At 51.0% G+C, this 12,385-nt stretch overlaps 1 protein-coding gene across 6 annotated transcripts in view; it reads right to left on the minus strand.

Annotated features, from left to right (window-relative positions):
• The window catches only part of ADAMTS10 (ADAM metallopeptidase with thrombospondin type 1 motif 10), a 31,368-nt gene that overhangs the window by 7,272 nt on the left and 11,711 nt on the right, over nt 1–12,385 (minus strand). For all 6 annotated transcript variants that reach the window (XR_007516457.1, XM_049876734.1, XM_049876733.1 and 3 more), the window contains 11 exons: nt 11,853–12,070; nt 6,731–6,814; nt 6,495–6,640; nt 6,088–6,131; nt 5,839–5,944; nt 5,607–5,753; nt 5,293–5,434; nt 2,534–2,641; nt 2,143–2,288; nt 1,990–2,053; nt 17–119 (listed from right to left, as the gene is read on the minus strand). Coding sequence is in view for 5 of the 6 variants with exons in the window: in XM_049876734.1 (XP_049732691.1) it covers nt 17–119; nt 1,990–2,053; nt 2,143–2,288; nt 2,534–2,641; nt 5,293–5,434; nt 5,607–5,753; nt 5,839–5,944; nt 6,088–6,131; nt 6,495–6,640; nt 6,731–6,814; nt 11,853–12,070 (1,308 nt within the window). In the remaining variant the exon portion in view is untranslated. The remainder of the gene's footprint in view (nt 1–16; nt 120–1,989; nt 2,054–2,142; nt 2,289–2,533; nt 2,642–5,292; nt 5,435–5,606; nt 5,754–5,838; nt 5,945–6,087; nt 6,132–6,494; nt 6,641–6,730; nt 6,815–11,852; nt 12,071–12,385) is intronic.

The following is a 12,385-nucleotide window of genomic DNA, read 5'->3' on the forward strand; positions in this document are numbered from 1 at the left end:
GCCCCTCCCCCCTCACCTCCTCTGTATGTCTTCCATGTGTAGAACTTTCCACGGAAGGGGACACTGTCAAACTCAGAGCACTGCATCTCCCTGAAGTCCTGGGAGCCTGGCGGACAGTCCTGGGGGCATGGGAGGGAGGGAGGCCAGGTGTGGGGGCTGGAGTTGGGGTGGAGGCCCTTGCAGAGAAGGGCCAAGGCTAGGGGGAGGGAGGCTTGGGAGGAGGCTGTGCTGGCCCAGGGGAGATGGATGGTGGCCTGGGCTAGAATGCATTTGAGGCAGGACTAGGTGACTCATATGGAGACAGTGGTGGTCCAATGGTAAGATTCCCGCCTTCTATGCGGGAGACCCAGATTTGGTTCTTGGCCAATGCACCTTAAGTACAGCCACCACCATCTGTCAATTGGAGGCTTGCATGTTGCTATGATGCTGAACAGGCTTCAGTGGAGTTTCCAGATTAAGACAGGCTAGGAAGAAAGGTTTGGTGATCTGCTTCTGAAAATCCAGTGAAACCCTATGGATCCCAACAGTCCAATCCATAATCAATCATGGGGAATGGTGCAGGACCGGGCAGTGTTTGGTTCCACTGTGCATGGGGTCGCCACGAGTTGGGAGGCCAATCTTACAGCAGCTAATGACAACAGCAGGTGACTCATTAGAGGTTGGGGTGAATTAGGGATGACACCTGGGTTGCAGACGACAGTGGGGCCTTTGTTGAGAGAGGGGCCTAGATAGGAGCAGACTTTGGGGAAGGTTGCTGAGTTGTTTTGAACTTTATGCATATCAGGGACCTATGGCATCCTTGGAGACATGAGTTACCCTGGTGACAAGTGGTGGGCAAATGGGTATATATAAGACTCATCTGCATCCATACCCAGCCATGGGGAAACCCAGCATTCAAGAGACAGTCAAGAAAAAGCCCTTGGAAGAAAGGCCTGGCGATCTACTTCTGAAAAATCAGCTATTGAAAACCCTACAGGGAGCACAGTTCTACTCTGACACACATAGTGTCGTCATGAGTTGGAATCAGCTTGAAGGCAACTGGTTTAGCTTAAAAGACAGGGTGCAAGCCAAGAGAGTGAGGGGGTGACTGGAAGCGCAGGGAAGAAAAGGGGCTTCAGAATGAGGTGTTGGTCCTGGGTTAGAGGGCAAGTGGAGGAGAATGCAAACATGGCCACTGGGCTTAGTGAGAGGGAGCTCTTTAGGGAAGTTGGGCCGTGGGAGGAGGGGGCAGACTGGGCTGTAACTGCAGAGGGTTGTAGGGTCAAGCAACTATTTCAAGGGGGGAAGAGCGACCTGCTGAGTTTGAACATATAAAGAAAAGGGATGTTACCATGAGAGCAGAAGAAATGGATGGTGCCCAGCTACCATTACTGAACATTTTGGTCAAGGACCCAAAAGATGGATCTGGATCAAAAGGAGGGAAAGCGTGGAAGTGAATTTCAAACTCAAATAGGAACCAGACTTACTGGATTCATTGAGACTGGGGAAACCCCTGAATCTAGTGCCTGAAAGTAATCTGTAAACCTTAAGCCAAAACTACCTCGTGAAGCCACTGTTAAGCAACAGTTTAGCCCAGTTAATAAAAATGTTTGCCTCGAGCGTAATGCTCCTACACAGAATTATCTATCTGAGCGTAAACTGGTACAGTTCATCTAAAGCACAAATGAGAACTTGAAGGGGTGGAGTCTAAATTAATGATGATGAAGCAATCTGGGTAGACAATGAGAATGGTGACCCAAACTAACTCTCCATGGAGAAATTGTGAATGGATGTTTGTTTGGTTGTGTATACTGCCACAAAAATAAAATATTAAAAAAGTATATATTGCCACAAAAATAAATATTAAAAGGAAAAAAGAAGAGGGAGAATCAGAGGGATCAGGTCCCTGGGGTGGTGCAACGAGGTGGGGTCCAGGGACAGGTAGGGGTGGAGCAGATATGGGCGCCACAGGAACAGGGGTACAGGGCTTGGGGTCCTGGGGGTACTCACGTCTGTGTTGCAGGAGCGGTGTCGCCGTCTCTCGCCCAGGCAGTACTTGCCCCCTATGGTTGGCCTGGAGGAGGGAGGGGAGGAAAGAAATGGGGTGACAGCGAGGGGACAGCCCATCTCCCCGGGGAGGGGGGAGTGCTCCTGAGGACTGACCTGGGGCTGTCGCAGTGCCTGCTGGAGGAGGACACGCCTCCGCCACACGTCCGGCTGCAATCGCCCCACGGGGTCCACGGGCCCCAGGCCCCGTCCACGCCCTCTGGCCTTGACCCGAAGGGGACGCACACGCGCTTGTAGCACCACTACGAGGATGGGGAGCGGACACAGGGTGAGTTAGGCTCCGCGGGCACATGGTGGTTCGGCGCCCTACCCCTGTCCCGAGCCACTCTGGGACGGGGAGGAAGGACAGGGACCAGGCCGGAGCAGGCAGGTAGGAGTGGCTGGGGTACGGGGGCGTGGCCTCAGATAAGGTCAGGACCTGGGGCGGGCCCAATCCTTAGGCAAGCGGGAGGGGCACGGTTCCCCTGGGGGCGTGGCGGGCTCTCACCCCCTTGTCGATGGTGTGCGTCTGGCACAGTGTGCCCTCGGCGGCCGGGATGCTGTTGGTGATGCACCGGTTGCTCTTGCTCAGGCACCACAGCTCGCTGCAGACCTCCTGCGGGCCGAGGCGCCCTCTCAGGCTCGCCCTCCCTTCCCCCTCCCTTGGGTAGCCCGCCCGGCTTGGGAGGACCCAGGCGTCCTGGCTGCCAGCCTGGGGCAGGGCCCCAGCGCTCCTTTCCTGGGTCTCAGCGGGTCTTCTTGGGTCCCCTTTTGGGGCATGGCTTGGAACCCCTCCTCCACCAGTAATCTGTCCTTAAGAAACACCTACGGGTGTCACAGATTCCTTTAGGCATTTTTTGGTCCCCATTTTACCATGAGAAAACCAAGGCTCAGACAGGTAAGGTCACAGCTACCTTACCAGTAACCACTTTTCAGTTCGGCCCCTGGTGCCTCCTGAGTTTCTGGAGGAACCTTGGGACCTGCTAAGGGCCGAATAGGAAGGGATCTGGCTTCCTCTTGGGCTAGCTGTTATCTGTTGGGGCTGAGGGGATTCCAACTCACAGAGACCCTATTTCTGGGGATAGCAGTGGTTCTGAAAAATCAGGCCCAGAAGGTGCCCCAAGTCAAGGGCCCCATCTCTGGTTTTCCCAGCTAGGTGGTTCTCCTGGTTCCTCTCCCTAAACTGGGGAAGCCCCCCCAAGTTTTTAGGCTATGGGGGACTGAGGAGGGGACAAGGCCAGGCTGGGTTTGTGTGAGATGTTCTACGTTCTCCAGTGAAAAAGCAGCCTACTGTTTTCCTGTTTGAATCCAGCCTGAGCTTCCCCAAGCCTGGCAGCAAACCCTATCCCTGGTCAGGCCCTCTAGCTTATATATTGCTCACCTCAAAGGGTCTTCCTCTGAGAAGGGGAGAGCCATCTGTCTCTTTGATAAAAATGTGCACTCCTGTCTTTGAACCTAATCCTCCCAAGCTTTGAGAATTTGGAATTGGACCCACCAATGGCTGTAGGAAGGGCTATGCTTGCACATAAGAAGTCTGGAGGGTTGTCTGCTCCTTCACATCTGCTCCAGAGTGTCCCTGCCTTTTGCCCTCTCAGAGACTACTTCTTGGCTAAAAACTTGGCCTGTTTTTCTTGCTTCACTAAGCCCATGTCCCCCTGGCCATTTCTAAAAATATGTTAGGCCCCAATCCCACTTCTGACACCTCTTCCAGAGACCTGTCTATTCCAGCTCTGCTTTAGGCCTCTTCTCCATAAGGAGGCACTGTGGTATATCTGAATGAATCTCAGGCCACTGACTTGCAACAAAATTCCCCTCTCTGGGCCTCACTTTCCTGATCTACAGGATGAGTAGTCTAATACCTGCTTTCCTACATCACAAGGCTGTGAGATCCATGTGACAGGGCAGATATGAAAGGGATTGAATAAACGCCCCGTTACCAGGTAAAAATGACCACAGCTATACTTGGATCAGGGACTAGGCCCAGCTCTTTATATCTGTTAAGCCATTTACCTGTAGTAAATAATTCCCCCAATTTGACATACAGCCAGTATCAACCCAAGCTTGATGTTCTGACAGGTTCCCCCTCCCCTGCCTTCTAAAACTTGCAGTCAGAGAGAGACCTGGGTTCAAATTCCAGCTCTGCCATGACCTTGAATTGTGATCTTGGACAAACCAACCTCCCTAGGCCTCAGTCTCTTCATTTGTAAAATAGGGATCATAGGATTGTCCAGGGCTCAAATGAGATGATCCATATAACATGTTTAGCACATAGTGAGTGCACAGTAAATGTTGTTAGGATGCCCAGGACACAGCACATCCTCAGTAGATTTTGGATTCTTTAGTAATTCCTTGGAGGGCCTTGAAGTTACCGGCCAAATTAGGGCTGGGGGCAGGGGCACAAGAGTGGAATGTTTAACAGAAATTGTTCCAGGGTTTGTTTGTCTTGCACTGGTAGCTGTTCAGTATTTGTGAACCAAGAAAATGAAGTGAGGGCATCTTAACAGCCACCCAGTGCCTGCTTTGAGTTGCCATAGCATTAGCTTAAACATGGCTATACAAGCTTTTGCTCTGATCCTTTGAATCTGGAGGCCTAGAGGGTTGAGGCTGGGCCCAGGGCTCTAGGAGTCAGGGCATGTTTTTAGGGAGCTAAAGGGCAGACCCTGGCTAAGCAGTAGCCCCCAGTGGCTGAGGCAGGAAGCCAGCAGGCCTTGAACTTCCTGGATCCAGCTGGTGGTGCTGTGGGATCCTGGCTCCCTCTCTATGGGGCTTCGGGAACTGGGTCTAAACCTTGCGAGAGAGGGGGAGTGGTCAAGAGGCTCAGAGCCCATCTGGCCAAGGACTGGTGCCAGAAGCGCCCTTGGGGCCATGGGGAGTGAAGACAGGGCGTCCCTGGAAGGCTCGGTCCAGTGCTCTGCCAAGCAGGGAAGGCAGCCTGTCCCCAGGGAAACTGTCTCCACCATGTCTGGCCATTTAGTTAAAAACTGCCTACCTATGGGTCTTGAGACTTTGGTCCTCTGCAAGCTGAGGTCCTGGACAGAGAGTGGCTTTCTCAGGGCTCTCCCCAGCCCAGCCCCCAAATCTGGAAGTGTCTGGAGAACCAGGAGTCCCATTCTAGGAAGCCTGTCTTATTCCCAAAGATTGTCTGTGACATCTGTACACCCCAGGCACCTCTGTCCTCCCAGTCCTCCCTCCGCCAAGGGCTCACTCCCACCCTGTTGGTTGTGCCCTCTCCCCTCCCAGGAAGGAAAGCAGGAAGGCTCTCTCTACCCCGTATTTACACTGACGCGATTTGACTCCATGCTGGAAACGGCACTGTTCATCTGCATCGTAGGCCTGGCCAGGCGCCACTGTTGGGTACACAAAGTCCTGTCTGGGGGGCCGGTTGTTGAGGCACAGCCCCAGGCCCGAACTGTGGCAAAAGAAAGGCACCTGTCACATTTGGGAGGCTGCAGGGGGTCCCAGGGAGTGCCCTTTATCTCCCTAGGTGACAGAACCCTTCCCAGATGCAGCCCTGATTTCCAGAGCCTAGCCCCCCAACATGAGTGCAACCCCCTCGTCAGGCCAGGGGAGTATGTCCTCACTCCAGAAAGCTGGTGATGTAGTCGCGGCTGCAGGATGACCACACGAAGGGGTTGGTCTTCATCGTGATGTGGGCAGCCATGAGCTTGGCTGGGTCCTGGCCGCGGGCACCACAGCTGTTCCCCACGCCATCGTGGTTCATGCCGAACCTGCAGAGAGGGGTGCTGGCTCTGCTGGGCGCTAGGGAACCCACCCAGCCTCTCCACCCTCCATTCCTGTGTCCCCAGGCCTCACGTGTGTCCAATCTCATGGGCAATGGTGAACGCCGTGGCCAGGCCAATGTCCTCATTGATGCTGCAGCTCCTCTCCCGCTCACACATCCCACCCACGGGTGCCAGGCCTGGGAAACGGGCACGTGGGGTGGGGCTGGGGGCTCAGGGCTGGGCTGGCCAGCCCTATCCAACCTGCCAGGTCTCCCCCCAGGGCCAGGGTCCCCCAGCCCACTGCCTTCACAGGGGCCTGAAACCTATGGGGCTCGGGTACCTAGCGTGCCACAGGGTTTGTTCTTGTAGATGCAGATGTCATAGCTGTGGAAGGAGACGGGGGCAGTGAGGGGAGTGGGTTGCCTTCCTAATGCCCTTGGATCCCCCACGCCCATCTCTGGGGGCTGAGCTCTGCCTGGACTTGTAGTCTCATACACTGGCCCCAGATGACCTTGGGGATGTGACCTTGGTCACGTGTGTGACCAAATGAATGAATGAATGGCAGAGTGAGTAAGTGCATCAGTGCTCAAATGGTCCAATATCCCCTCCACACATCTGTATGCTCCCAGCAGCCCCTCCCTGTCCTTGGCTCCCCTAGGGGTGGCTGAAGCTTCACAGCTCCTCCCACCCCCAGTTTGGACCTTGGTCGGTCCCCTAACCCAAGTCATGGAGCCCTCTGGCCCTCACCGCGTGATGAGTACTGCCGTGTCATGGTTGGCCACGCCGTTCTCCGGGATGGCGTTGCCGTGGCCACTGCGGTTCACAATGGATTTCTGCCACTTACAGAAGCTGTCCAGGGACTTCCCAGCATGGTGGGTGATCTCCAGTGTGGGCTGGGAGTGGACAGAGTGAGGCACGTGGGTGCCAGTCACCCTGAGGGCAGGCAATGCTGCTGTGGAGGGGAAGGGGTAGGGCACCCGCACCTGGTCCTCTGTGAGCAGGATGAGGCGCGTTACAAGGATGTTAACGTTGTTTCCCAGACTTGAGTCCTGAAAAAGTTTGGCAACCTGACCTCCAAGAAACAAGAGAGACCGAGTCTTAAGAGGAGCCCAGAGTAAAAACATAAATGAACCAAAAAACTCAACAACAGCTTGCTTTAATCAAGTGCCCACTGTGTGGTCGGGCTCAGGCTAAGCCCACTACATGTATCTTCACATATGTAGGTGCTATTATTATCCTCATTTTACAGATGAGGAAACTGATGCAGAGAGGTTAGGCCACACAGCTGGTAGGTGTCGAAAGTGGGATTCGAGTCCTGGTACACCTGTTTGCAAGGCCCTAGTTACTTACCAGCACATTTCTTTTCAACTCAGTCCCACTCAGTTTGTCTGTCCACCTGGCCTCCACCTGTCTGCCCACCCTCAAATGGCTACCTTGACTGTCTTCCCCAGAGGTGGCCCGAGGGATATGCAGATATGGCCTCCTTCTACAGCTTTCTAAAGGTACCAACTTGAGCACTGCCCCAGGAACTACAGGGAGGCAGGAGGCTCTGGAGAGAGCGGTCAGAGGGAAAGAGAAAGTGGCCCAGGAGGTGAGTGGGACACAGATGATGGGGGGCCAGGAGGTCAGGCTGTGCAGGAGCCCTGGGCCATTCTGCCCTATATGGAATGCCCCTGGAAACCCTGGTGGGAGGTTTTAGGAAACTCTGAAACCCCAGGAGGCAGAATGCAGTTGTATCAGGGATTTTATGTTGACACACTGGACTGTCTGTCTACCAATGCTTTGTCTTCTCATTTTGCTGCAGTGAAACAAGAACACCATTTATCATTACATGCCAGGTGCTTTCTACCTAGCTTCCCACACACCAACCCTTACCCTATGAGGTATCAATTGCTGTTGAGTGGATACAGACTCATAGCAACCCCATGTGTGTCAGAGTAGAACTGTGCTCCTTAGAGTTTTCAGTGGCTGATTTTTTGGAAGTAGCTCACCAGGCCTTTCTTCTGAGGTGCCTCTGGGTGGACCTGAACCTCCAACATTTCAGTTAGCAGTTGAGGGCTTAACTGTTTGTACCACCCGGGGACCCCACCCTATGAGGTGTTGTTATGTTGTTAGGTGCCGTTGCATCGGTTCCGACTCCTAGCGACCCTGTGGACAACAGAATGAAACACTGCCCGGTCCTGTGCCATCCTCACAATCGTTACGCTTGAGCCCATTGTTGCTGCCACTGTGTCAATCCATCTCATTTAGGGTCTTCCTCTTTTCCGCTGACCTTGTACTTTACCAAGCATGATGTCCTTCTCCAGGGACTGATCCCTCCTGATAACAAGTCCAAAGTATATAAGACATAGTCTCACCATCCTTGCTTCTAAGGAACACTCTGGTTGTACTTCTTCCAAGACAGATTTGTTCGTTCTTTTGGCAGTCCATGGTATATTCAATATTCTTCACCCTATGGGGTAGATACCATTATAACTGATTTTACAGAGGGGGAAACTGAGGCTCAAAGAGGTCTTTTTTTTTTTCCATTCCAAACAATATTTATTTTCCTTATGGCTGTTTCTGCCTCTTTCTTTTCTTATTGTGCTTTAGGTGAAAGTTTACAGGGCAAATTAGTTTCTCATTAGAAAATTTATACCCAAATTGTTTCAGGGCCTTAGTTGCAATCCCACACTGTGTTGACACTCTCTGCCTTTCCCTTTCCACCCCAGGTTCTCCATGTCCATTGGTCCAGTATTCCTTTCCCTTCCTGACTTCTTGTCTTTGTTTTTGGGCAGGTGTAGCCCATCTGATCTCGTATACTTGACTGATCTAAGAAGCATTCCTCAAGTGTCACTGTTTATTTTATAGGCTTGTCTAATCTTTGGCTGAAAGGTGAACTTCGGGAGTGGCTTCAATTCTAGGTTAGAGGGGTGTCCGGGGGAAGAGGTCAAGAGTCTTGATCAGAGTCTAGTATGGGAACTGAGTATGTCTACGCATGGGCTGGGAAGGTAAGCCTGCATGAATTTATAGGTAGGTGCTTGCCATGGATTGAATTATGTACCCCCCCCCACCCCCGCAAAATGTGTGTATCAACTTGGCTAGGCCATGATTCCCAGTATTGTGTGGTTGTCTTCCATTTTGTGACTATAATTTTATGTTGAGAGGATTAGGGTGGGATTGTAACACTACCCTTACTCACCTCCCTGATCCAAAGTACAGGGAGTTTCCCTGGGGTTTGGCCTGCACCACCTTTTATCTCTTAAGAGATAAAAGGAAAGAAAAGTAAGCAGAGAGTTGGGGACCTCATACCACCAAGGAAGCAGCACCAGGAGCAGGGCGTGTCCTTTGGACATGGGGTCCCTGTGCCTGAGAAGCTCCTTGACCAGGGGAAGATTGAGGACAAGGACCTTCCTCCAGAGCTGACAGAGAGAGAAAGACTTCCCATGGAGCTGATGCCCTGAATTGGGACTTTTAGCCTACTTTACTGTGAGGGAATAAACTCCTCTTTGTTAAAGCCACCCACTTGTGGTATTTCTGTTATAGCAGCACTAGATGACTAAGACAGTGCTTGTGTGAGTAAAGGAGCCCTGGTGGTGCAATGGTTAAGCGCTTAGCTGTTAGCCAAAAGGTTGGAGGTTCGAACCCATCAGCTACTCATAAAGATTAACCAAAATCAAACCAAACATATTGCAGTTGAGTCAATTCTGACTCATAGCAACCACAGGACAGTGTATAACCGCCCCACAGAGTTTCTGAGGCTGTAACCTGTCGAGAAGCAGATTGCCACACCTTTCTCCTATGAAGCGACTGCTGGGTTTGAATCGCCAACCTTTAGGTGAGCAGCTGAGCATTTTAACCACTGCACCACCAGGCCTCCTTGGTAAAGATTACAACCTTGGAAGCCCTACCGGGCAGTTTTACTCTGTCCTATAGGGTTGCAATGAGTTGGAATCGACTTGACAGCAATGGGTTTGGGTTTTTTGGCTTGTAGGAGAACTCAGCATGTAGACAGATATGTGCTCATGCGTGTGTTGCTAATCTTAAAGAGTGCCCGACAGCTGTGCTTATTTTTATATGTTGTTATTGTTAGGTGCCTTTGAATCGGTTCCGACTCATAGCGACCCTATGTACAACAGAATGAAACACTTCCCGGTCCTGTGTCATCCTCACAATTGTTGCTATGCTTGAGCCCATTGTTGCAGCCACTGTCCATATTCTCGAGTCTTCCTCTCTCTAACTGACCCTCTACTTTACCAAGAATGATGTCCTTCTCCAAAGACTGGTCCCTCCTGATAACATGTCCAAAGTACATGAGACCAAGTCTTGACATCCTTGCTTCTAAGGAGCATTCTGGTTGTACATCTTCTAAGATTTGTTTGTCCTTCTGGCAGTCCATGGTATTTTCGATATTCTCCGTTAACACCGTAATTAAAAGGCATCTTCTTTGGTCTACCTTATTCATTGTCCAGCTTTTGCATGCATATGAGTCGACTGAAAATACCATGGCTTGAGTCAGCGCACCTTAACCCTCAAAGTGACATCTTTGCTTTTTAACACCTTGAAGAGGTCTTTTGCAGCCAATTTGCCCGATGCAATATGTTGTTTGATTTCTTGACTGTTGCTTCCAGGGGCGTCGACTGTGGATCAAAGTAAAATGAAATCCTTGACAACTTCAATCTTTTTTCCACTTATCATGATGTTGCTTATCCAGTCGTGAGGGTTTTTGTTTTATGTTGCGATGTAATCGATACTGAAGTCTTTGATCTTCATCAGTAAGTGCTTCAAGTCTTCTTTGCTCTCCGTAAGCAAGGTTGTGTCATCTGCGTATCGTAGGTTGTTAATGAGTCTCCTCCAATCCTGATGCCATGTTCCTCTTCGTATAGTCCAGCTTATTGTATTAGTTCCTCATCATACAGATTGAATAAGTAGGGTGAAAGGATACTACCCTGCCATACGCCTTTCCTGATTTTAAACCATGCAGTATCTCCTTGTTCTGTTCGAACAACTGCCTCTTAGTCTGTGTACAGGTTCCACAAGGGCACAATTGTGTTCTAGAATTCTCGTTCTTCAGAAAGTTATCCGTAATTTGTTATGATCCACACTGTTGAATGTCTTTGCATAGTCAGTAAAACTCAGGTGAACATCTTTCTGTTATTTTATATCCCTGGTTCCATGCCCTCTTCTGAATCCAGTTTGAATTTCTGCCAGCTCCCTGTTGATGTACTGCTACAACTGCTTTTGCATGATTTTCAGCAAAATTTTACTTGTATGTGATATTAATGATATTGTTCAATCATTTCCACATTCTGTTGGATCACCTTTCTTTGGAATGGGCACAAACGCGGATCTCTTCCAGTCAGTTGGCCAGGTAGCTATCCTTCAAATTTATTGGCATAGAAGAATGAACACCTTCAGTGCTGCATCCATTCCTTGAAACATCCCAATTGGTATTCTTTCCATTCCTGGGGCCTTGTTTTTCACCAATGCCTTCAGTGCAGCTTGGACTTCTTCCTTCAGTACCATCAGTTCTTGATCATATGCTACCTCCTGAAATGGCTGAACGTCAACCAATTGTTTTGGTACAGTGACTCTGTGTAGGTAGCATTATTCTCCCCATTTTATAGATGGGTAAACCAAGGAACAGAGTCCCTGGGTGATGCAAGGGGTTAAGCATTTGGCTGCTAACTGAAAGGCTGGATGTTCAAATCCACCCAGAAGTGCCTTGGAAGAAGGCTTGGCGATCTACTTCTGAAAACTCAGCCATTGAAAACCCTATGGAGCACAGCTCTACTCTGACTCACATGAGTTGCCATGAGTTGGAATCAACTTGATGGCAACTGGTCTTTTTTTTTTTGTAAACCAAGGAAGAAGGATAAAATAAATTACCCAAGGTCACACAGCTAAAAAGTTGGCAGAGCTGAGATTTGAACCCAGGCAGTCTGGCTCTGGCCTCCAAGCTCCTATCCACTGCACTCTGCTACATCCCCTCATTCAGTGCCAAGTGCAGCCCTTTGCACTTACCCCGTCCCCTCTCCATTCTATTGGTCTGGCCCAGGTCAGGGACTGGGGGTGAGTGGCAATACCCCTCCTCCTGACCCCACCCAGGGAGGGGGAGGCACTTACAATGTTCATGACGGCCAGCACGTACTGTTCCACATCTCGGCGCCCATGGTAGGCCACCATCATCTTGTCAGCCACCACCAGTGTCTCCACGTAGCGCTCTCGGTTGACCGAGCGCTTCAGGCCTGGCTGGCCTCGTTCCGTCTCGTTCCCCAGAGGCCTAGCGGGTGATGGCTTCAGGGTGCGCAGCCACCACGGCCGCCCCTTCCACGGTTTCTCGTCTGTGGGACCCAGTATAGCAAGTGAGTCACCATCCTTTTACAACCCCCTGCTTAATTGGTTGTCCCTCTCACCAACAGTTGGGATGGACAGTTTCTAGTCATCTTGCTCCTGTTATTATTGTCCACTACCTGTCTGATGGTACATCTGCCTAACTGGCTATCAACCACCTCACGATCTGATTGTACAAGTACCCAACTATGGCCCCGCTATCCGTAAGTCTAGCTCTACAATGGTGTGACTGTCCTGCTGCTACGCTTGTGGCAGACATACAACCACAGTCAGTTGTACAAAGTTGGACAGTGTACTACTTGGGT

The sequence above is a fragment of the Elephas maximus genome, chromosome 3, assembly GCF_024166365.1.
Source record: "Elephas maximus indicus isolate mEleMax1 chromosome 3, mEleMax1 primary haplotype, whole genome shotgun sequence".
Lineage (NCBI taxonomy): Eukaryota > Metazoa > Chordata > Mammalia > Proboscidea > Elephantidae > Elephas > Elephas maximus.